Source organism: Chinchilla lanigera, unplaced genomic scaffold (assembly GCF_000276665.1).
Source record: "Chinchilla lanigera isolate Chin_1 unplaced genomic scaffold, ChiLan1.0 scaffold00027, whole genome shotgun sequence".
NCBI classification, from domain to species: Eukaryota; Metazoa; Chordata; class Mammalia; order Rodentia; family Chinchillidae; genus Chinchilla; species Chinchilla lanigera.
Genome location: NW_004955428.1, coordinates 16,931,915 through 16,958,317, shown reverse-complemented (window position 1 = coordinate 16,958,317; position 26,403 = coordinate 16,931,915). Strand labels below are relative to the sequence as shown.

General features: G+C 35.8%; 1 protein-coding gene across 1 annotated transcript in view; it reads right to left on the bottom strand.

Moving 5' to 3' along the window:
* Nucleotides 1–7,478: 7,478 nt before the first annotated feature.
* The window catches only part of LOC106148768, a 125,886-nt gene continuing 106,961 nt past the window's right edge, over nucleotides 7,479–26,403 (bottom strand). The window contains exons 6-7 of the mRNA XM_013515323.1: nucleotides 17,272–17,363; nucleotides 7,479–7,676 (exon numbers count right to left, since the gene is read on the bottom strand). Of these exons, the coding sequence (XP_013370777.1) occupies nucleotides 7,623–7,676; nucleotides 17,272–17,363 (146 nt within the window). The 3' untranslated portion in view covers nucleotides 7,479–7,622. The remainder of the gene's footprint in view (nucleotides 7,677–17,271; nucleotides 17,364–26,403) is intronic.

Here is a 26,403-nt window from a genome sequence, read left to right as displayed (position 1 = left end):
TGTTTCAAATAAGATCCGATTAGCCAATTATCCTTTTGTCAGACAAAGGCTATTAAATTTGATGAAGGAAACTGTCAATGCATTAAAAGGTACAGCTGAGTGACAGATGAGAGCAAATGCTGACACCATGGTAAACACAAGACACACCTGACAAGACACAGGATAAGCTGAGCAAATGGCTCGTAAAGCTGACTTAGCAGAAGGACAGTAAAATCCTTCCTTTCATGTGATTTGACTTTTTAGTAAGCATTTATGTGGAAACAGGGTCTAGTAGGGAAGGTGGACTGCATGTTTTTACTAGATTTTACAGACATCAGCTTGTATAATCATTCTTTACAATAGCAGTAAACCTATTAAATTCTTATAGACATTTTCTCTTTATATTAACATTTTTCTGACAAAAATCAGGTATTCTCTCCTTTTCAACCACAGTGATTTTTTCTGACAGGTACTTTTCCACATCTTTCGAAAGTCATGCAGAGCTAAGTTCTTGTTGTAGTGAAGGCTGACATAAGGTAATGATTTGGAAATAATTACAAAGTGAAAGTTGCCCAAGAAGACCCAACAACTCCCTCTACTAAGAAATTTTAAAACTACTACTTTATGTTCCTTTCATTACAGTTGATTTCACCCTGTAGCCACTTACAGTCATAGTTGTTGTTAATATAAAGACCTCTAAAGGATTAGCAATTTATTTTGTTTTACAATAAGAACCCAGACAATTGGATGTTTAGCCAAAGCTTATCTGAACCTCTTTAGACTGGAAGATGCTTAAATTCATGAACATTTAGAAGTTTTCTGCAAGATTTTTGTGTTGAATCTCTTTGGAAGAGAATGAAACCAGACTTCCCGGTAATATTTCACAGTAGTCTGTTATTTTTCTCATTGTCTAATGAGACATCTCCATGTCTATTGTTTTTTTAAGACTGTGGTAAATGTTGAGTTATGCCTGTGGCTTGGCCATCATTGCTACCAGGCAAGGGTTACTCTCTAATCTGTCCCCTTTTATTAGCAATGTCATGCTAGCTGCTGAAACAAATATACTCCAGATTCTTTGTGGCCTAAAATAATAGAAATTTATTTCTCTCTCAAATCAGGCCTAACTGACAGCTAGGACTCTACTCCCTACAGCTCATAGGAACCAGGATTATGAAATACTCAATGTCCAAGATTACTCTCAGCCTCAAAATCCAGCTTGCAACCAGAAGAGAACATTTGGAAATCTCAGGGGAAGGATTTTAAAAATATCGCTTCTTTCCACTTTCATTCACCAGAACTGAATCTCATGTCCCTACACACATGTACTTAAGAAGCCTGGAAGATGGAGCTCCTTGCTGAGAGGCTGCTTCTAAGCAACGACTGTTCCACTAGAGAAGACAGCGCAGGTATTTGATGGGCAGCTGGCAGTCTTTGCCACAGTCTCCATGACACTTAACTCTGGAGATGCAGGAACTCATGACATGTGTGTCTGAATGGTTAATTGCTGTGAAATAAATCTCCAGTATTTAGTAGACCTGTAGGTCTACTAAAGTTTAGGTAGTAAGAGCGAGTACTCAGTCCCACCTCCTAAGTTGTTTTTCACTCCAATGTTGCAGAGACCGTGAAACAAAAACCTTCAAATTCCCAACTGTCTAATGGTCTTAGGGTCCAGACAACCTCTGAATACATTCTGCTCTTAGTATTGGCTGGACCTGGGAGGCGAGGACAGTCCCAGCTCCTCACAGCAGTATATTATTTCTTTATGATAGCCAAAAGTGGCAACAGCCAAATAACCACCACTTGATGCATTGATTAAAAACTATGTAGTATCCACACAAGATATTATTTAGCCATCAAAATAGAGTGATATGCTGTTAATGCTGTAAGACTGACACATCCAGTAAACAAGCTTTATCATGCTAAAGTAGTCAAACAGAAGAACCTTGTTTTATGTGATATCTCTAACATAACATGCCCAGAATAGGCAAACCCAAAGACACAGAAAGACTAAATGAGGAGACACTGTTAACAGGTACAGAATTTCTTTTAGGAGTGATGAAAATGCTCTAGAATTAGGTATTGATAACAGTTTCTCAACTTGGTGATTATATTAAAAACTATTCAGGTGTAAACTTGAATTTATTTTTTTGACTTAAATAACTGAAGTTTATTTTCATACAGTTTTGGAAGAGAGAGGTCCAAGAACAAAGGGTTGTCTGGTTTAGGCAATGAGAACATTATTCATGATAGCTAAGTTATGAAATCAGCCTATTATGTAATCCAATAAATAGCTAATGCAGTATATACACAAATGGAGTATAATTCAGTCACAAAGAAGAATGAAATTATTCCATCTGTAGAAAAGTGGGTGGAAGTGGAGATCACCACGTTAAGTAGAATAAGTGACTCAGAAACACAAGTATCACATCTTTCTCTCATATATAGATTCTAATGGAAAAAATATAGCATGCAAGTATAAGAGAACTATTTGGAGGGGACAAAGAAAAGGCAGAGAGAGGTAAGAGAGGGTAATAGGCAGATAGGTATGAGCAAAGCACATTCATGCATGTGTGAAAATATCATAATGAAACCTATTATTTTTTAAAATTAATATATGCTAGTAAATAATGTGAAGCCCATCTCTGGCTTACATTTCGTTCCTCTCTCACTGTATCCTCATTTGGCCTTTCCTCTGTCCATGTGATCTCCATTGTCTCCTTACTGTTCCTTCTAAAAATTATTATTTCTTGCTATTATTTCCTGAGGCATCAGAGCTCTCCTCAGGTAATCACTGCCTAAACTAGTATCTTGAAATGTTTCCCATTTTCCTCTAGTATTTTTAAACTTTCAGATTCTAAATTCTTCGATCAATTTCAACTTGATTTTTTATGGATCAAGAGATAGGGTATGGATTTAATTTCTATGTTCTTGAGGTGCACATCTGGTTTTCCAGCACCACTGAATGAAGAAGCTGTCTCTTCTCCAATGTAAGTGTTTGACTCTTCTGTCAAGAATCAGATGGGTATTGATGTATGGATTGATTCCTGGGACTTCTAGTCTAGCCCACTAGCTTATACGTCTATTTTTATGTGAATACCATGTTGTTTTTGTTGGTCTATGGTATACAGTGGCACATTGGTTCCAAAATTTAGATAATTTTATGATTCTGAGGAAGATGGCAACAATCCTGTTGGTCACCACATGCAGAATTTGCAAATGGAAGCAAAATTTTCCCAAATGGTTCTATTTGCAAATCAAATTATTTGTGAAGAAAAGTGTTTGTGAACTGAGGTGTTGCTATATTTTGAAATTAGGTATTATTCTTTCTCCTTTTTGGTAGGCAGGGTCTTTTGTGCTTTTCCATATGAATTTTAGAATTTTTTTTCTAGTTGTGGAAGAATATTAACTGGTATTTTGTTGGTAATTGCACTGAACCTGTGGATGATTTTTTGTAAGATGGCTATTTTAACAATACTCTCCCAATCTAGAAACATAGGAGGCCTTTCCATGTTCATTTGTCTTCTTGAATTTCTCCTTTCATTGTCCTGTAGTTTTCATTGTGAAGGTCTTTCACCTAGTTAGGTTTATTCCTGGGCTTGTTTTGAGGCTATTGTAAATGGGATTATTTATTTCTTTTCTCTTTTAGCAAGTTTATTATTGATATACAGCAAAGCTATTGATTTTGGATGTTGATTTTACACACTACTACACTGAAATGTTTATCAATTCTACAGGTTTTTGAGGAATTTTTAGGGTTTTCTTGGTGTAGAATCATATCATTCTTAAACAGAAAAAAATTGACTTCCTCCTTTCCTATTTCATCTTTTTTCTTTTTCTTTTTTGTCTTTTTGAGACAAAATCTTGCTATGCAGTTCAGGCTGGCCTTGAGCTCACTTTGTAGCCCAGGCTGGCCTTGAACTTGCAACAATCCTCCTGCCTCAACCTCCAGAGTGCTGGGATTACAGGTGTGTACTACCGCGCCTAGCTCATCTTTTTTCTTTTTTTCTCTTGCCTAATTTCTCTGGCTAGCCTTTCCCATACCATATTGTGTAAAGGTGGTGAAACTGTATGCCCTTGTCTCACTCCTGGTGTTAGTGGAGATGCTTCCAGTTTTCCGCTATTCAGTCTAATATTGGCTATGAATTTGTCATATTAAGCTTCATAATGTTAATATGTGACCCTTTTATACATCTTTTTTTTTTTTTTGGTTTTTCTCCGGTACCGGGAACTGAACTCACGACCTTGCACTTGCCAGGCAGGCGCTTTTGCCGCTGAGCTAAATTCCCAGCCCCTCCTTTTATACATCTTATATGAGGTTTTAAATCATGAAAGGGTGTGGGATGGTATTGTTTTTTCTGCATCTATTGTGATGATCATGCATTTTTATCCTTGATTTCATTTGTGTGATATATTCTATGGTTTTCTAAAATAGGCAATTATAGGTATAGAATTTCCTCTCACAACTCCTTTTCCTGAATACCATAAGCTCTGGTGTGTTGTATTTCCATTTTTATTTGAGTACAGGAACTTTTAAATTTACCTTTTAATTTCTTTAACAAGCTATTGCTTATTCAAAGTGTATTGCTCAGTCTCTATGTGTCTACACTTTTCTTGCTGCTGGTTTCTAGTTTCAACACACTATTGTCTGATAAAATGCAAGAAACTATTTGAATTTTTTGTATCTATTGAGACTTGCTTTATGGCCTAAAATGTAACTTATTATGGTGAAAATTTCATGTGCTAATAAAAAGAATATTTATTCTGAAACTGTTATATAGAAAATAGAATGTCTAATAAGGCTCTCTGATCTGCATTGTAATTTAACTCTTTTTTGTTATTTGCACTGATTTTTTGTCTGAGTGATTTCTTTATTGGTGGGAGGGGGATATTGAAGTCATCCACTATTATTGTACTAGGACTCATATTTCCCTTATGTCCTGTAGTGTTTGATTTATGAAACTGAGTGCTTTGTTGTTAGGCACACATATGTTTACAATTGTTATATCTTTCTGATATAGTCTTCTCTTTATCAGTAATAATGACTTTCTTTGTCTCTTCTGACTGATTTTGGTTTGAAGTCTATTTTTCAGATATGAGTGTATCTATGTCCTGTTGCTTTTGGATTCCATTTGATTGAAACATTCTCTGTTCTTTCACTTTGGAGATATTTGGGTGTGTCTTTGCTCATGACATGAGTTTCTTGTACATAGCAAACAATTGGGTCTTATTTTTAATACAATTAGATTATCTCAACATATATGTTTCAATTGAATAATTCAGAAATTAAATTTTAGGGTTTTGATATGTACCAGTTTTGTCATTTTAAAATTTTTATTAGTTGTACTGAATCATCTACTTTTATTTCTCTCTCACTTACTCATTTTAAAAACCTGATGATTTGCTGACATAATCATATTTGATTCTTTCCTACTTTTCATTTGTTTATCGACTTTTTAAATAAAATTTATTCTCTTGTGACCTTGTGGTTATGTTTAACTTGGTTCCTAATCTTGCCATGGGAGTCCCTTGAGCATCTTTTGTAGTTCTAGTAGAGTGTCTTGTAATAAATTCAGTTTATGGTTAACTTGGAAACTCTGTATTTATCCTTTGAATCTGAAGGATAACTTTTCTCAAGCTGGTATTCTAGATTGGCAGTTTTTGTTTCTTAGAATTTGAAATACATTAATTCATGTCCCCCTGATGTTTAGCATTTCTGGTGACAAATTTGTTATTTTGATGAATTTGCCTTTATAAGTGACTTGGTATTTCTCTCTTGTAGCTTTGACTATTATATTTTTGTTCAGTACTTTTGGAAGTTTAGCTATAATATGTCATGAAAGAAACTTTTTTTAGTGGTCATGTTTATTTGAAGTTCTAAATGCCTCCAGTCTCTGGATGTCTATCTCATTCCCAAGATTTGTGAAAATTTTTGCTCTTATTTCACTGAATAAGTTTTCTGTACCACTAGTTCGAATCTTTACCACCTTATCTAAATATGTATTTTATAATTTTGGTCTTTTAATGTCCCAGAGAATTATGTTCTGCTCAGAGTTTCGATTTTTCTGAGTGTTATATATCATCCACCTTGTGTATTAGCTCTGTTATTCTTTCCTCCCCAGATCTAGTTTACTGGTGAGAGTTTCAACTGAGTTCCTTGTTTGATTTATTAGGATTTTCATTTCCAAGATTGCTGTTTTTTTTTTTTCTTCAGAATCTCTATCTCTATTGAATTGCTGTTTCATATCTTTGTTTTCCTTAACTCATTCAACTGTTTATTTGTATTCTTTTAAAACTTGTCAATCATTTTTTAAAATCTTCTGACATTTTTGTACTTCATCTACTTTGACATCTTGGGAGTCAATTTCTCAAGAGTTATTAACTTTTGGAGGAGACACATTGCCTTGTTTTTTCATATTTCTTGTGTTTTATGTTTAGGTCTATGCATATGTCAGCATGGAATTTTCTTCCACTCTTTTGTAAGGACTTAGTAAGTAGCCTTCTGTTGATGCTGTGCCAGAGAAATTGGTTTGTGTGTAGGGTTGAGTTTAGTTCCAAGTGGACTTCTTAATGTAGTTTTCCTGTGGCTTCTGTGGCTGTGATTAGTGGGTTTTGACTCAGTGTGTGATGTGCTGGGACCTATGTGAGCTACTTTATCTAGAGTTAGCCCAACAGTAGGAAACCTCTGCAAGTTCTGGCAGGTGTGGTAGACAGCTGTATGTCTGAAGTGGACCCTCAGTGATTACTCCTTCAGATTTTCCAGCAATGCACCATCTGAACATGTATAGAAGACATCTTTGCTTAGGTCACTCATAGGTGTGGTCTCCATAACAATTGTTTTATTTCTTTGTGCTATTGCTGAGTATGAATGACTTCAGGCTCTCCCTAACCTTTCCTACAGGAGACTAGGCTTTGGCTGGAGGCTTTCATTTTCCGTATTTTTCAACTTGAAGTACTGTTTAAAGACTGAGCAAGACCAGGGCATAGCTGGGTTGATATACAGTTCCTCAAAACTGGACAGGGGTTTACTCCAGGAACAAAACACACCCATGTGTGCTAAGGGCACCTGGCTCAATCTCCAAAATTTCTAAAAAAAAAAAAAAAAGAAAACATCACAATAACCATCAGTACTTACGAACAAACCAGATATAGAAATACAATAAGAACCAATTTTTAAAAATTACCATCATGCAGCCAATAACAAAATAAAAGAGAGGGACAGAAATATAGAATAAAGTATAAAGTTACTAATTAATAGAAATAATGTTTAAAAATACAGAGCAAAAAGAACAAAAAATGCAAATAAGAGAAAATGAGATGGGAGAAAAAAGAAAGATGAAAGAGATTCAGTTAAAGATGAAAAGTAAACAACTAGGAAAAGTAGAAGAGAAATGATCTAATTAAAGATTTTAAAAGTGGAAGAGAGAGGAAGCAATGACAGTAAAAATCAAGTAGTAAAAGAAAAAAAGAAAAAGGACACATGAACACATAATATATGTACATATTTAAATCATGCAATTATAAACAAGAAAGCTTTAATAAGAAAAGTAAATGTTTTCTATCAAGGAGGTCAGTTGTGCAGGCAAAAGCAAAGTTCTCAACTTGTGCAGATCGATCTCCTTTCCAAGAACTCTGCTATGCATGCTCTAGAGAGAGACCGTGTACTGTTTACGCTTTTCTTCTTCCATTGTGCTGCCCACCTGGGAATCAGAAGGAGTGGAATGGAGTGGAATAGAGACTTTTACTCTGGTTTTATTTTCTCTACATATTCCTAGCACAGAGCTGACAGCAGCCATAATCATCTTTCATTTCCTTTTTCTCCCTCCTTCAGTCCTTTCCTTTTTTTTTTTTTTCTTTTCATGCTGGGGATTGAATCCAAGCCCTCACAGAGCTTCAGAATTAACCTTCATTGCCTTCCCTAAGTGCCCACATCAAAGAGAAGCTGTTGCCCACTTGCTTTTATTCTGTCTCCTATAGAAAGAAGCCAGTGATCACTGGGTGCTTTTAGTCTACCGTTATGCTATCTCCTCAATTAATACATTTTTGAAAGGACAATGCTCCTATGGGAAGAGATTTACTATTTTTATAAGCCAAATGACAATTATCCATTCTGGTATCTTTCTCCTGAGTATGTCTATGGTTTATTTAGAAACTATTAATCAGATGCTATTTTTAAAAATGATGAATATTCTATTGTTTCTATTAAACTAGATTATAAATGTTCTGGAGATAGAAAAACCTTTTGTTATCTCCTTATATCATTTAGAGATTGATGCTAAATTAATAAAAACCATAGATAACTCTACTTATTAAAAAGAACCATATATAATGAATCATTCTCACTACCTTGAGTTCTATAAAATGTTCATGTATGTGTCAGTTCTTTCTAAAATACTGTGGTATGATTTAGCTAGATGAAGTTTGGTCAGTATCATTCTCAGAGGTCTGAACATAGAAAAACACATATCCCAGCCCAAGAAGTTTTAGACTAATTGTTGCAGTGTTATTTATTTTGTTGACTGGAAAATGTTCTGATTCAATCATGAGGGCATCTCAAATTGTTGCAGCTGTTAGAAGCAGAATAGGATCAAGATGCTTAGACTCCACTGGATCCCAGGGAGGACAGGGTAGAGCAGAGTGTACCAGTGTGACATGTGTGGTGGAGATGGCTTGAGAGCCCCCGCCACACTGTAAATGGTGTGACCAAGTAATCACTTACAGCCTTGTTTCCACTTCAAATCTCGCATGAAATTCAAACAGTTGTTTAACATTATAATAGATTGTTCTCTTTAAATTTATTTTTATACCTATAGATTTAAAATATAATTTGACGAATAAAATAACTAATTTTTTAAGTCAAGCAAAGAACAAAACAAATGAAACAAGACAAAAAATGTACGACACTCTGGCAAGTATTTATGAGTGGATTTGTCTTACTGGGTGGGTATAGGACACAAGTTTAATCTATTTATTACAATTGTCTTCTAGACAATCTTCTGGACATATCATACTGATCGTCAGTGATTCATAAACTACAAATCAAAAGACTGTCCACAGTTATCCTGGGAAACTTGGAACAGCACTGTAGGGGCCTGATAAGCTAGTATCATTACAGGCATCTAACCCACCTTTCTGTATTGACCGTATGAAGATCTGACAGGGTTAGCTCCTAGAAAATGTCATAATTCCTTAGGAATTTCATCTTCTTCCAGAAGGCTTGGGAGTAAAATTAAAAAATTATATATGTTGATGTTGTGTGTTTTTAGAAAGTTATTGGGAATATTTTTGCAAGTGTATTTCCAAAATTACCTGCAATTTCATAATCTACAAACTTAGGTCAAGAGTTACTTATTTGTGGAACAAAAATTCAAATGCTTAAAGCTCTGGGGTCACAATGATTTCAAAGGGTGTGATATTCACACATATTCATTTGTTCAACAAATATTCACTGTCCACCATGTGGCAAGAAAAGTTTTAGGTACATGGAGTATGTCACTGGAAAAGCAAAGGCCTCAGCCTTTGTTACATTTATATAGCAAGCATGATAAATAGGCAAGTTGTGTAGTCTGTTAGTGAGTGACAGATACTATGGGAAAATACTAAGTAGACCAAATAAGAAGAACCAGGAGAGTGAATGGCTGGGTGGACAGTGGTGTGATTTCAGTAGGCTGCTTTGAGTCAGTGTATTTGGAAAGCTGATGTTTGATCAGCTCCCCAATTCAAAGACCCAATCCAAAAATGGGCATTTGAGATGAATACACACCTCTCAGATAAAGAAATACAAACGGCAAATAAATACATGAGAAAATGTCTAATAATGACTAACATCATTAGTCATTCGAGAAATGCAAATTAAAACAACATTGAGATTTCATCTCACCCTGGTAAGAATGGCTATCATTAAGAAATCAGCCAATAACAAATGCTGCTGAGGCTGAGGAGAAATAGGAACCCTTCTCCGCTGCTGGTGGGAATGCAGACTGGTGAAACCACTGTGGAAATCAGTTTGGAGATTCCTCAGCAAACTAGGTCTAGAGGTCCCATTCAACCCAGCTATTCCCCTTCTGGGTATTTTCCCAGAAGATCTGAAAACATCATATCACAGCGATATATGTGCACCCATGTTTACAGCAGTGCAATTTGTGCTTGCTAGGTTGTGGAAGCAACCCAAATGTCCATCCACAGAGGAATGAATAAAAAAAATTGTGGTACTTTTATATAATAGAATATTACTCAGCTATAAAGAAAGATAAACTCAAGGCTTTTATAGGTAAATGGACACAACTAGAGACCATACTCACAAATGAAATAAACCAGACTTCCATGTGTAAGCAACGTATTATCTCACTAGTGTAAGAACCTGAAAGAGTGAATAAAAATTAGGAGGTATGACAGACATTGTGAAATGAATGAAAAATGCTCAAAAGTAAAGAGCGACTGGGGTGAGGGAACAGAGAGAAGAAAGAAGGGGAAATTATGTATATATGTATATATAGGATAGCTAACATAGTTGTACTACTGACTTTTATCACTTTACTGAAAGAAACAGTTAATGATTACTTATTTAATCAATCTTGCATGTCTCTGCTTTTCTGAGACACCACTTTGAAGATATCAATATATAATACAACAACCATTATTAATTTCCTACCAATTAGGAAATTGGTAGGAAATTTGTCTGTAACTCTGTATTGCATGTATTGTTCTTATGCTATTTTGTGAATGGATGTTTGTTTGTTAATATGTTCTCCTTCTTTTATTCTTAAAATAAATTTTAAAAAATGAAAAACTGATGTTAAACAGAGACCTAGAAGAGGTGAGAGGGTGGGCCCTGTGAGTATTTTGAGAGGCACATTGTGGGTGGAGGGAACAACCATGCCATAGTTTTAAGGGGCAGCACACCTGCCATGTTCAAAGGGCAGCCAGAAAGTTTGTCTGAGGCCAACTGAGGAGAGAAAAGGAGAAGATACCGGAGAGGAAACCGGAAGTGTGTGGGAGCAAGGGACACTCTGCCTGAGTACTGGTCTCTACTCTGAAATGGGCAGCTACAGGCAGGACTCATGGGTCAAATGTTATCATTCCATAGGGTGGATGAGCAAATAGACATTGTGAGGTGAGGTTACATTCCACATGATCTACTTTTACTAATTTCTAGGGAAACAATTACAGAAAACCTGTTTTTTGGTCTTTTTGAGATAGGGTTTCAATATGCAGTTCAGGCTGACCTTAAATTCATTTTGTAGCCCAGGCTGGCCTAGAACTCACATTAATTCTCCTGGCTCAGCCCCATGACCGCAAGGATTAGAGGTGTGCTCCATCATACCCAATTCTAGGCCATATTTTGACAGACATTTCTTAGAGCCTGCCACTGTATTTTAATATTTTTTTTAATATTTCCAAATAATCATATAAGGTAATTACGTATTCTGTTTAACAAATGAAAAGTGGAGAGGTACAGTATAAAATTTGCAAAAGTTCATATACTAGGAATTAAAATGAAGTGTCTCAGTTTCCAAAGGCATATAAAAAATTAATTTCAAACTTAGAATGTAGGACAAAATCTATAAGTAGACATATCTAAGATAAATCTATAAGTAGACATATCTAAAACATGGCTCTAAGATTTGAAAACATTAGCTTTTTGTCATTTTTTGCTATTTTTGTTTTTATTTAGGATTTTGCATTTTAACTTATTTTTGTCTTTTAATAACATTTATATTCAGATATTGTAAAATGGGAAGAAACTTCAAAAGGAAAGAAAAACTGGGATGGGGGAATGGAGAAAAGAAGGAAGGAAAAAGCAAAAAATATATATAAATATGATAGTTAAGACAGTTATGCTAATCTCTTAGTTCACTGAAAAGAAAGATTTGTGCTAATATTGTTTGGACTATTAAATACCAGTATCTTGCATTCTGAGTAAGCAGTTTAAAGATAACAGTAGCAGTGTATTAACCATTGTTATCCTCCTATTATCTTGCTTTGAAATGTGTTTCTTTCTCTGTAAAACAAACAAAAATAATATTTATATTCACTAAAATTATTGACACATTTTGGTTTAAATTATTCTATCTTTTTAAATTATTAGTGTGACCTACAGTATATAGTTTTTTTTATTTTTGTGTGCTTTTCTAAGATGTGTGATATTATTTCTTGTCACTGTATTTTTTTCTATCTTTTTGTCAGCACATAATTTTGACAATTGATCAAGCGCAAAATTATTCCATACAATTTTCTGAAGAGGATTTTGGGGAACTTGGCGAGTCAGCCTCCAGAGTCTATTCTTTAACCACCTCTTTCCATTCATGTTGTTCATTGAGAAATTAAGGTCACAGGAGATAGCTAAACTTGAAGTCTACTTTACTGATTCTCTAGGTCAAGTACATTCTTCAATGAAATGCAACTTATCTCAGAAACCTGACAAAATCACAAGACTAGAATCCATTATTTTGTATATCAAGTTCAAAACTCTCCTATTCGATTCACTATAGAATTACTTCAGAATCCCAGATGTTGTTTTCTTTTGAGTAAAATCTGAAACATATTAAAAAATACCTACTGCTGTGTTGTCTATTTGCTTTTCTCTTTTTAAACATTCTATTCAGAAGTGCTGCAGAAATTTCTACTTGACATGTGGGGGTCCAAGTACTTCCTGCTACAGTCAGCTCGGGGGAAGCCTCTGGGTTATACTCTTTTGAAATTGTCCTGCTGAAGTGCATGTTTTGGTTTTAGGATTTTCCAGATGCTTCTTAAGCAGGTTCCATGTGTTCACATTTGTAGAAATTTAGCATGTTTCTCAATGTGGGGCATCTGAGTAAGTAGTTCATAAATCTAGAGTAGTTATCCTAGTAGCTAAGATGAGATTGTTATTTAATTGTATTTTATTTTATTGTTTGAGTATTATATGTTTAATCAATTCTCTATTTTATACTTTGTTTCTTATTTTTTCTGGGTTTTTAAAAGGTTTCTACATGTTCCTATTCTGAGAAATCTGAATTTTATATGTAATTATATCCTTTGGTAAATTAAATTAAAAACATATGATATATAAGGTAAATTAAGATAAATGCATGGATGATGTGATATCTCTATGTCTATTTTAAGCATTACCATTACATAACATTAAAAACTTGAAAAATATCTTTAGATAAAGTGTCTGCAGACTTTCTCAGTTGAGTGATGAGGAAACTGAGACTGAGATAGTTTAACAGATAAGTGATGACTGCATTAACTCTAGAATCCAAATTCCTTCATTTCTGATATAGAGCCTGGGAACATACACCACATGTTTGGAATATAACGGTCTCAAACCAAGGGTAGTGGTGAACACTTGTACTCCCAGCACTTGGAAAGCTAAGGCAGGAGGATTGCTGTGAGTTTGAGGTTTGAGGCCAGCCTGGGCTACACAGTGAGTTCAAGGCCAGTCTGGATATAATGAGTGCTTGTCTCATTAAAAAAAAAAAAAAAAAGGTTTCAAAGATTCATGAAGCCTTTTCTGAGATATGGCAATGTTTGTATAAGTCTAAAGTTTTAGTCTTTGCCTACATATTTGAAAGTAAATCCTAATGTCTTACAATTTCTTATTTGTGACAAACCACTTGCTAATCACTTTGATAAACACCAAGGATTCAGAGATGAGAAAAACAGAGGTAAAAATCTCCAACAAGCAACAAGTTATATAAATAAATGAGAAGCTACAAGCAGTAATATTTAACCTCTCCTTCTGGTTCTTTCCAAATACCTCTTCCAGATCTCTGAGACCTCAGGTCAACTTTCCTTTCTTCAGAGGATCTTTCAGGCTTTCCAGTTCTCTAGTCAAGTGTCCTTGTATTATTCTTTGTGGTAATAGTCATTATGGGAAGTCACAAAAAATGCTTGAGGGATGTCACCAAACATACTTGTAGTAGGTCATGGATGGCTCTAGCCCATAGCACAGGCTTGAATTTTCATCTTTGGATAATAGAAAACTACTGAAATATTTAATGATACCTATGCTTGGAAAGACCTCACAGTGCCTATGGCGAGGCCTGTAGCTTCTTGAAGGGTGCCTGTTCTAAGGCTGCTGCAGTTGTCTCAGGGGAGATGATGATGGCTTCTCCTACGAATCTCCCTGGAGAGAGAAATGGATGAACTGGAAAGATGTTTAGGTGGTAAATTGAAAGGTCATAGAGAAATGTGGGTCAAAAAGATGGCAAAATGGGGAAGATATTTGCAAGTTCTCCCAATAAGAAGTGGAAACTGCTGTGAATGTGAATTGGCCTTTTGACTAGCTTGGGCCAGTGAGACAACAAAGTGGGGTTTAGAGAACATTTACACACTGGGGATCTCTTTGACTGGTTTTTGTGAGGAATCTGGCTAGACTCCTAGACGATGAGCACCGTGTGGACAACATATATGTCAAGAAGCAGAAAGAATCCAGTTGATTCAGCTGTGTCTGCCAAGGCCATGTAGAAGACTGGCTAGGCTGAACCCCAAACAAATTGCTGACCTGATAAATTGTAAGCTAAATAAATGGCTGTTATTTGAAATACACTCTATCGTGAAGCAATACGTTGTAAGACAAATAGCAACTGACACTGTACATGAAAGAGAGCAAGGTCTAGGGGATAATTACTATCGATACTTTAAAAGAAATATGCTGTGGTACCTTGGTTCATAAATGCTTTCATTTGCAAACAATTTAGTTCATACACAGAAATGTTTGGCAAAATTTTGTTTTGTTTGTGAACTGCATTGGGTGACAAGCACGACCACAGCCATCTTTCCCACACAAACACAGACGTGGCCGTCTTTTCCAAAATCACAGAACAAAATACATTCGTGAACCGAGGCACCACTGTACAATGCGTAAGAGGTTCTGAAGTATAAGCTCTGTTTTCTCTCATTCTTATTGAATAGTATTTAATTATACTTAAATAATAGCCCATATTATATACATCAATTCCATTAGCCTAACAAATTTTCTTCAAAGAATTATTTTCAAATTCATGTTTTATTTTTGTAATTATTCCATTAAATACAATTTTATGTATTCTTAGATGATGCTAAAAGAGCATTAAGTAAGTCAGATGTAAATATAAGTGGTTAAAATATGGAAATGCTTTCAAAATGTGAACAATATATATGTCAAGTAGCTAGAGAAAGATTTTATTGTTGAAAAGCTTTGATGTGGGGATCCTTGATGCTTCAGATCTATTGTTCTTAATTAAAAACATCTACTTATAAATCTGATGTTGTAGTACAGCTGTTTGACATGATAGACACTTCTGAAAATGTAAGAGATACTTTGTATATCTGAATGCAAGGGAGTGTTTTGAGTTCATATCTGCTTTCAAGTCAGTTTTAGATCCCACAAAAAGAAAAACCCTCTGTCCTCTTAAATATATCTCTTATAAATCTAGAATCACATGTCAGTTCCTGTATTCATCTGAGATAAGTGAATAGTTTAAGATATAATAAGATTCATGAAAAGAAAATGTTAGACACAGAGGTATTAATTTAAACAGATGTGGTTATCACTTTTGTGGTAGATAGAAGTTTATTCATAAAGCCAACCTGATTACTAGGGGACACATAAAAAGCTATCAAATTGCCACTTCTTTTTGTAACATGTAGCTATTTCATAAAATAATTTAACATTTGGGAAAAGATCTCAGCATCATCACCTTGATTTTGCATAGTTTCAAATATTGTCCAGTTTGATAGTCATGTTCTATTAAAATCCAGCTGATAAATCCACTGAAGATATTATTTATAGCAAGACACTAATAAGAATTATGGAGGACTAGGGCTATACCTCAGTGGCACAGCACTTGCCTGGCAAGCACAAGGTCCTGAGCTCAATTCCTGGTACAAAAAAAAAAAAAAAAAAAAAAAAAAAAAAATTATGGAGACTCAATGTAAATTGTTCAAAATAAAAACAAAAGCTAAATTAAAAATTTTAGAGAGCCCTCAATGTTATTATTGTCAAGATGTGAAATTGTGACATTAGATTGAAATTTCCCAAGCTTACAAGACTGACTTTTAGAATGAAAAAGAGCCAGTGACTGTATAATTTCTATTGTTGATGGATTTTATTCCATTTTGTTTTATTATGCTAACTCTTTTGAAAATCTGATACTGTATTTGTTTATTTCTCTTAGTGAAAATATTGTTGTATTGTTTTCCTTAAAATATAGTATTTTACTAAACTGAGAGATTCTTCATTCAAAAATGAATTAATGTTTTATTCCTAAAAATGTCTTGTTCTAATGAGATGGTTTAACCTCTGAGAATGACTATTTTTTTTTTTTTTTTTGTTTTTCTTTTTCCAGTACCAAGAATCGAACTCACGACCTTTCACTTGCCAGGCAGGCGATGTGCTGCCGAGCTAAATCCCCAGCCCCAAGAGAATGACTATTTGTTCAGAGTTTTTTCCTTCCCTTTCTAATTCTCATTTCTGTTTTTATTTTCTTTTTGGGCCATCACCTTTTCTCCAAATGAGATAGTAGAGTTAGGGTAAAACTTATGCAGCTGGAAATTTAAAAATGATAATTATAGTCATCATCAAACAGTTAACTAGATAAAGAAAACATAAATCCACACTGCACATCATAAAAACATTGTTTGCATAGTGAGGTATAAAATATTAAATATTGAACTCAAACTTTTTTTTTTGAAGTAAACATAAAGTTCACTGTGCTGGTCATAGTTTTTGGTTGTAAATGCAAAATACAGAATATAATAATATACAGGTAAGGCAGAAACCTGTATATGAACACATAAACTTAAACATATAGAGATAGTGGAGAGAAAAACTAGCCAATATTCCAACTAATAAAATTATTATGGATAATTTCCCAGATAGACATTTGAGGAAAATTATGTGTGAAAGAGTACATGCGATCACACATTATTTAGTTATGTTTTATTTTAGAGGATACAAAATAATAAAAAAAATTAGAAATGATACAGAATTTCACTAAACAAGATGATAGGAATTCAACAATGGTTGATGTACTGCACATTGTTGTCTTTAAATTAGTTGTTCAGATTACCATATATAAACATGCAAAAGAAATACTTACTGCTTACATTTCTTTTCTTTCTTCTTTTCAATTTTTTTGACCATACATTACTTTAAATCAACCAAATTTCAGTAAGTATGTGGTTTTGAAAATGAACAATGACAATAGTCACCATTTGCTGAGTGCTAACTGTGTGCTATGCCCCATTCCATGAATATTATTTTAATTAATTTCACATCATGTAAGGTGGGATTTAGTGTTGTAGCAGAGGCACTGGAAGCTTCATTACCTGTTGGAGAACCATAGCTGGTGAGCCATGGACTGGGACCACACCAAGGCACCTGACTCTATGGCTCCTGATGCTTCCAAAAGTTGTAGAATCTGAAAGCAGGAGAGTCTCTTTCTTTGCTTGTGGTTATACAAATTTAACTAATAATACACAAAATAGGTTAAATCAACATGGCAAGAGGATGAGCATATATAACTTTTTCCTTTTGAAACACACACACACACACAAACACAGCATCTTGGATGCACACAATTCAGTACTCTCTGATCATGTGATTCTATTGACCTGTGGCCTTTGGTCTTATAGGAACCTCTCCAAATGACTTGAGTGGATCTTGTGTAATTCTACAGCACTGGGAGAGGGTTAGACACTTTATACACGGGAGACTGTGTTTATTAAGCCCATCCATACCCTGGGGTGTGTTTTTACGCATATTCCCTTTGTCTTCTCAAGGAAGTTTCTACATATGGGAGAAGGGTGTGAAGGAAAACAAAATCCTGGGCTCTGTCTGTATGGCGATTACAACTTAGACACAAAAACATCTGCTGGGCTAAAGGCACCAGCTGTTGCCCAGGCACGGCAATCACACACAATGCCACTGGTCTGGAAATTCAGAAAACTGGTGTGAATGGATCAACTGTGAAGAACTCTGGAAACACTAAATTTGTTATTCACACTGACATTTGACCAACACAGAGCCTTTAAATAAATAAAAGGTATTCATTGAAGCATGATTTTCTGTTCATCCCCTCTATTTTGGAAAACTTCTGATTTTAGTCAAATATTTTGAGTCATTTTGAACAATTTTCAGAAAAGAATGAGTTTACTGATGTATAAACTAGACCTCAGATGGAAAAGATGTTTTATATCTTTGCTTTACCTATATTTTTCTCATTACCACTGAAGAAACTTGGCTGGAAAATGTTTGTGGAACTGAATTAGATTTCAACTCATGGCTATTGAGCATCCCTTCAAGTTTTGGTTCATCTGCAGCCCTTATCAGTGAAAAAACAAAGTGTACATTTCAGAAGCACAAGAACTTTTCTTTTAGAATTTGCCAACTGCTTTCATAAAACCATTGGACTAAGTTTGCATTGATGCGGTGAGATACCTATGCTCTGAAGGGCTATCCCATAGTGTGCAAATCACAGACTGATGACCTCAGCGGGGCAAGTCTTAGGATTCATTGAAATGTGGAAGGCTTAAATTTTATAAAATAAAGGAATTGCTATGAATTTTTTGTAGTTAATGCAGTCTTTGTTTTTAAGTATGCATAGCTATAGGATAGAAAACTATTAAAAGGAAGTCAGTATACTCAGCTTTAAACTCTGAAACTTTGGAAAGATAAAGTTGTAATAGTTTATAAAATTATTCTTTTTGTTCAATTTAGAGCAAAGGAAAAAAATTTTTTAAAATAAGGTGGTGTATCGGGGGAAGAAATACTTAACTCTGAAACCAAATATTTTGGTGTACTTGGAAAGACACCCTTTAGGGAAGCATTCTTAGTCAATCCTTACCTTCCAAGAGAGGTAAAAGACATTACTTTGTTGTCAGGCAGATGCCATTGGTACACTGCTCAGCTGGGTGGGGCTAATCTATTAGATAGTGGTGAAGGGAGGTTTAAATTGTGGTTTATCCTAATCTCTTTATCAGTTTCAGAGAAAAGCAATTACTCGGGTTAATGTGTTTGCTCTGCACATTCAAAATCCAGCTTAAGTAAATTTTTCAAGGCCAGAGAAAAAGTTTGAAACTAGCTCTGTCTCTCAAAGCCCCCCCTTCCAGCTAAATATTCATAAAATGATTGTTAAGGCTCTAAGAGCTAATTCTTGTTTCATTCCATAACTGGTACAGGGCTTAGTTAGGTGAGTGAGAAGGTTTTATTCATCAGGCTCCATCACTTCCATCTCGGGATATTCTGTTCATTTACCGGGAACCTCGTGAAATAGAAGATATATAATTGATAGAATGGTGCGCATAAAAAGACTCGGGGGTGAGAGTCAGGGCCTTGGGCTTGTGACTTCAGTAGAAATCTCTGTGGACCTTGTACTTAAATGATGTGCACGGCCTATGGTAAACAGTGTTACATGGTTCTCAAGTGGCTTTAGGATTTAAGCATAAGTCCTGTGGAATTTTCACCTTGAAAAATTATGGCAGCTTATGGTAAGTGGCACATTTTTACAAGCAAGCATCCATTTCTGTAGAGGTGGTGAGCCTTAGGTAAAGAAACAGCTTGTTAAAGTCACAAAACTGTACGTACAGGTGAGCCTTAGCAGCTTCAGCACAGAAGGTTGAGTCAGCCTTAGAAAATGTGCAAGGCCCATACAAACCTTAGCCAAGACAGAGACTTGGCATCCACTGCTGCATGAGTGACTATCTGTGAGCAGGCATGTGGTGTTTAAAGTCTTCGTGCACAGACATTAAGAGGCAGGGCCAGTGTTATTACATTTGCCGTGACTTTAGGACACTTCGCACCTGGGAAAGAGGCCCTATGTACTCTTGCTTCTCCTGCTTTTGAATAAAGAGAGGAAATGGGGAAAGCATTACGTAGGGACAACGAGGCTGATATTTAGCAAGCATCACTTCCCACAATGACCACCTTACTCCAGATTTGCTGTTACATGAGCTCTAACCATGGCACAGGACTTTGCATGGCACAGTTTATGACTTCACTCAGGGAAGAAGGGTAGATTTCATTAATAATAGAAGCGACAATGGTAACAACAACAAAGAATAGGAGGCTTGATCATAATTTATTTACCTCATTGACTTGATACATTTCAGAACTTCCTAGCAGGAAAACTGTCACTAATCAGCAGAGGTTCTGAAGGACATAGGAGGAACAGGACACCCTACTGAGTAGCTGCTTCATGAACAAGGTATTTTAAAAGTCCTAGCTCAAGATTTATTGTTAGTACCTCATACCCTTCTACATAAAATGCCTTATGTTTTCTGAATAATTATATGAAAGCGCCAACTAGTTTTATAATTTAAACAAAATCACCAGAGTTTGTTGAGCACATTGCATAACATAATTAATAGGTTTTTCTTTTGGTATTATTACATCTTCCATTTTATTTAAAAAGAAACAACAGTACAATGCTCTTTCCAGATATGGCTTCCCTCTTGATTTAGTTAGAGTTTAGAGTGAAGTGTGCATTGAAATTGGGAACTGAACTTGGTTCTTTTTGTGAAGTGACTGAATTTATCCCTGGTCTGCAAACAATAACTTGATTAAATTGCCAACGACCCTTAGGGTAGGAGATGACAAGACTTAACAAATGTGGAGGCATTGCAGAATAACAAAAGAATCTGAAGGCATTGTTCCCCAGCTATGCGGAGGGCCTTTGCTGTCCTCTGCTTGAGGGGTCCCACAAGAGGAGGGTTCTTCCAGTCCTGCTTGTCTTTAGCAGAGACGCCAGAGCCAAAGGCATTAATGATCTGGGCCATCTGGCTTGTCAGCAACCAGTTTCAGCACGATAATTGCGAAGTGGAATCATTATTTATGCATTTTGGTTCTGTCTACTATTCATTTTGATATAACTTTCCTCAATGTTTCTACTGAAGGGAGAATCAAAGTCCTGCCTGTGTTTTCTTGAGTGTGTTATTTCTGTGAAGGAGATTATTTGGCAGTTAATGTGGATACAGTGCATCTTTCATAAGAAACAACGGGCATCTTCTCTGTCATTTGGAGCATGGTTTGAAAATGTACTACTTGAAACATGCTACTAAGTCCACAGTCATCAGGTATATGTTCAGGTTTAAAATAGAACATTTGTACAAGCCTGACTAGGGTATATTGGTAGAACGATTGGTTACAACTTCTTTCTAAATCATGCTCAAATTTTTGTGAGGTTAAGACTGATGATCCTTCTGGAATCTAAAAGCAGTCTGAGAAGGCACCTGTGTTTTGAAAACTGGTCTCATTACTACCCTTTTGAGAACTTAGGTAGATCTATTTAGAACGTAGGATACAGAATAATTGGACGGTTTTTCTCAACATCACCCAGAAATGGACCTATCCAAAGACAGTCTTTCACTGTTGTTCAGTTTCTTTTGCCAAGTCCACCTCTACTCATTGGCCATTAAGTTTAGGGCTCCTTCACAACCACAACTTCATTTCTCACAAGGAGAAATAGAGGTACAGAGATTGTAATATACTTCCTCATGATCACACAGTTAGTAAGTGGAAGTGAGACTTGAACTGAGGCTCAGTAAGGTTCCAAAGTCCTTGATGATATGATTTCTCATGAATAGGCCTTGATTCCTTTGAAAGACTCTTATTCAGCAAGTTTGAATTGAGTGGGTTTGGGCCTGGGGATTTAGCTCAGTGGCACAATGCCTGCCTGGCAAGCGCAAGGTTTTGAGTTCGATTCCCAGTACCAGAAAAAAACAAAAAACAAAACAAAACAACAACAACAAAAACTTGGATTCTCCAACCCACCCAGATCATTTTTCTTTTTTTTTCTTTTTGTTTTTTTCCCCTACCAGGAATTGAACTCACAACCTTGCACTTGCCAGGCAGGAGCTGTGCCGCTGAGCTAAATCCCGAGCCCCTGAGAATTTGCTTTTTAAACAAGTTGTCAAGAGAAGGTAATTTTCTACATCCAGAAAGTTTGAGAATCTGTTCCAGAGAATACATGGACATTGTCCATTCAGAAAAGGACAAAACTTAACAATAATTTTGGTTTGGTTTAGAAATGGCAATTTAGCTATACAAACTTAAAAGTATGTATTTTCTTTCTTGTATTCCAGAATTCTTACATAGGTTTGTTTTGGAAAAGTAATCTGGGAAAGTTATTTTTTAAAACTATTTATAGTTATAGATAATTAGTATCATATAAATAATTAGCATTAGTACTAGTACAAATAAAACTAGCCAAATAGAATTAAGCAGTATGTCTGAAAACACTGGTCCTGGAATGCTTAGTAAGAAATTACTGAAAAAGAGACCAACCAGATTGTAAGGATTGACATTTGCTCCTATGTTTGCAGTCTTCTGTGACCTGCTGGGCCAAGCCAAGAACAGGAAATGTAAGGCTATGTTCTCTTCCAGGACTCTCTGGCCCATGGATATATAGGAAGTGGTAAAAGCTGTATGGTGACTCCTTAGGAACTGAAAGGCCTTGGGCAAATCAATCAGAGCTTGACTTTCCACATCAGCAAGTCAGGATAATAATACTGGCTAAACTTACCTGAATAACATCTGGATTTACTTAGTGGCAAGTGTGAAGTATTTTAAAAATACTGAGTATTACATAGGGGATCCAAGCAACTAAGATTTCAGTGGCTCTATCCCTTTCCTTCCTGTACTTCCACGTACTGGCTAATGCAGTGAGATACAAAAAACTCAAACACCAGTGGGCTTCCAGTGTCTCATCTGACGCTGTTCTCATGTGCAGCTCTTAGTGGCTGCTATAGACTAAAGTTTGTACCTCCCGTACTCCACCATCCAAGCTTATATGCTATATCCTAACTCCCAAAGTTATGGTGTGAGGAGACAAGGTCTTTTTAATATGATTAGCTCATGAAGGCACAGCTCTTACAAATGGACGTGCAGCCTCTTGTCTCTTCTACCGTGTGAAGGCACAGAGAAAAGACACCTGCCTACTCATTTGTGAGCCAGGAGGCAGACCACATCAGACAGTGAATGCTCTGGGCTTCTGGCCTCTAAAATATGAAAAACATATGTTTGTTGCTTATATGCCACCCAGCCCAGGGTGTTCTGTAATGGTAGCCAGGATGGGCTAAGAGGCTGACCAGGACCTGCCTGGGAGGCTCATGCTCTTGTATCAGCCTGTGTCCATTATAGCAACCTTTAAGGAATCTTCTGCTTTCATCCTTACTGGGATCAGAAAAAAAACACACAAATACCCGCAAAATGTAGAAATTGACCATTGTTACTAGAAAATATTATCTTTCCTAGCACATACATTTGAATACTACTTTTGTTTTTCTTCCCAAAGTCCAGGCTTGTGAGACTCGGTGAATTCATATTTCCAAGGAATGCATGTGCCTGTCCTGTGTTACTTTTGTGGGTTTTCAAATCTTATAACCAGCCTCTTTGCACTGACTGCTGGAAAGCCCAGAGCCCTATGTATAGCTTATCTGTAATGAATGGGTACGGATCTGGCACACATTTGGTTTATGTACTTTAATCTTGGCTTTGTTTTACATTTCCTACTTTGCTTTTCCTTTTGTTCTGTTTTTCTCATTCAATTAATATTAATGTGCTTTAATGTTTCATCGAGTTGCCTTAACTTCTTCCTGGAATAATTAAAGCATGGTTGAAGAGGAATGTGTTTAAACGTTGCGTGGCAAATCTTTATATCTGTGCTCTAGAGCTCCGGATGCATAAAAATATTTGAAAACTGTCTATCTCTGGTATTCTCACCATGTCTAGTTTTTCACTTCTTACCACGTAAAACCTTACATCGTTGTCCTTCCAGCATATGTGGTCTCTCTGGGAAAAGCAACTTTATGACTCTGTAATAAATTTCCTCAGTTTTTGTCTTTCAAGGTATCTAAAACAATTTACAGGGACATTCTTATGTTGATAGATTCAAAATGCCTCTATTTTAATTCTCTAGAAGCACTTTTCCAAAGCCAAAAAGCAAAGGGAAAGAAACACTGGTTAAGAAACAAACAGAAAAAAGCAAGCGAATGCAGGCTGAGGAAAATTCTGCTTTATGAAGTTCCTCCGTCGTATTGCTTCATCCTTAGAACCTATTCAGTATGTGGAAAAATTCATAACCTGGCAAAATAAAAGCATTCATACTTCTCCAGGCTGAATGCCAAATCAAACCATTCGTTTTAATTACAGATGAATAATAACACCCTTAAATTTCTTACAAATAACGTCAGCCTCCTTTTGCTTTTTTGACTGATGGAAGGTGATGAATGAAGACCTTTTAATTCAGCACAGCTGGATGTCTTTTGTTGCACTTCCTCTCAAAGGTTGCTGTGCAGATCTGGCCTGTTTTGTCAGATGTGCTAAAAACAACCTGCCTGACTGGAGGTGGAAACAGCCTTCACACAGGAGACATTTGTGTGATTGAATACCCTGTCCGGACGGCAGCTGTGGCAGTCAGTCTAGGAGGTGGACGATAAGCCATTTGGCTGAGTTCACATGTATGTGTGTGAATGTGTTTTGATTTGATTGTTCAGCTAGGACGAGAGATGGCTCGTTCGGTCAACCTTTGAGGCTGATATGAAAATGACTTTAGTCTTGCTGCCGGTTTAGAGGCAGTTCTGTAACACGAAAGATGTATTTCCTGGATCTAAAGTCCTGATTCCAGTATGAGTTTCAGAAAGTGAAGGAAGCCAGGCCTTCCTCAAACACAGCAGGTCTATGAGCTGCTTGGTGACGTCTGGAGGAGGAGCTGAATTGTGGAAGGTTATAGCTAACACAGCCTTTTCCAAGAATGAACTAAGTGCATTTTCCTGCAAAGATGGTGAAAGAGTACTGCAACCACCCCTCACCATTCCCCTTGCCCGCTGTAGGCATTGAAATGTGATTTGTGCCCGGGTGCATCTAGATCCTGTCTCCCGAGTGCCATTTGCATCTCCAGAAAGATGACTGCAACCAGCCACTGATGTTCGGTCACTCAGCTTAGACTTCAGGTTCCTAAGTGTATATTCTTCATCCACATAGGGCAAATCACAGAGCCAACAAATCAGTTTCCCAATACAGAACAAAACTGGAGTCTTTGTTTGTGCTGAATAGGTGCAAGGTATTTCTCAACCACTTTGTGAGATAGGTATTATCTACATTTTAATGATTAAAAAGAATACTAATTAAATGAGATTTGCAGATAGGCTAGAAGGATGTTATCAAAAATTTTAAAGTGATGGATCCGGAGACTCATATTCAAGTCTAGCTCAAAATCCTGCATTCTTTTCTAAAGTTCACTTTATCATTTTAGCAATGTGTTTAATGAAGCTTAAAGCAAACCACACATTATAATTTAAGATATATGTTATAATTTTGTGTGGAAAGGATTTACATTATTAGGATTTGTTTAATATGGCATAATTGTGCTGAGCTTTGTTTTAAAATCTTCCTCTTCTACACCTTCAAAATGAAAATGAAGACCTTTATGGTTAAACTGCATTGTCTTGGCACTATAGACCATTTGTAGAACCTTCTTTATTTTAAGGGTCTGTCCTGTATACTGTGAGATTTTTAGCAGAATTCTTGGCCTCTAGCAGTTATCAGCAGCACCATTTTCCCAGTTGTGACAATCAAAACTGTCTCCAGATATTGCCAGCTCTCTCCTGGGGGTGAAATGATCTTGGATGGGACCAACTGCTTTAAAACATATGTGTCTATAAAAAGGAAAAAGCTAAAACATGGTCTGGTGGTGTGTGGTGTACATATACAAATTATATTTTGTGAATTTGTCTAAAAATGCACAGAAAATGTGAGGTACTGAATTGAATTTCCTATATATTTATATAAAGTAGTGCTCTACATTTTGTAAATACTTAACTGTAGGTGCTATAATTCCTAGAGCTACTTACAATGCTGAGGTGTAAAAAGTGAATGGAGAAATAACAAAGAAAAATAAAAAGAAATGCTAAGAATTATTGGCTAACCCAATCTAAGTTAGGAAAGAAAGACCAGATAAGCAAAAACAAATAAAAATCAAGAAGAAAAATGCCAGCCATAAATCCAGCCATATCAATAGTTGCATACAATGTGAATGGACCAACTTTTCCAATTAAAAGGCAAACAATGTTAAGCTGTATCTAAGAGCAACTGCAAATGTTGCATGAAAAAAACATTTTAAGTACATGGGCACATAGGATTTGAGGACAAAAGGAAGAAAATCATATACAATTTGAATATTATTTATAATAAATTTGAATAGATCAGTGAGGACTAGGAGTATATTAGGAAGGCTGTATTTAAATATGTACATTCTTAAACAGAGTTTTGAAATATATGAAGCAAATACTGATAGACAAAAAGGGAGATATGAGAAAATCCGTAGATGTATTTGCATATCTTAATATACCTTTCCTAGTAATTGATAGGATAATTAAACAAAGGTAATTGCAGTAAGAAAAGAAAAAATGCAAATAACTTTAACCATGTTTGCCTCATACATATTTACAGGGCACTTAACACAA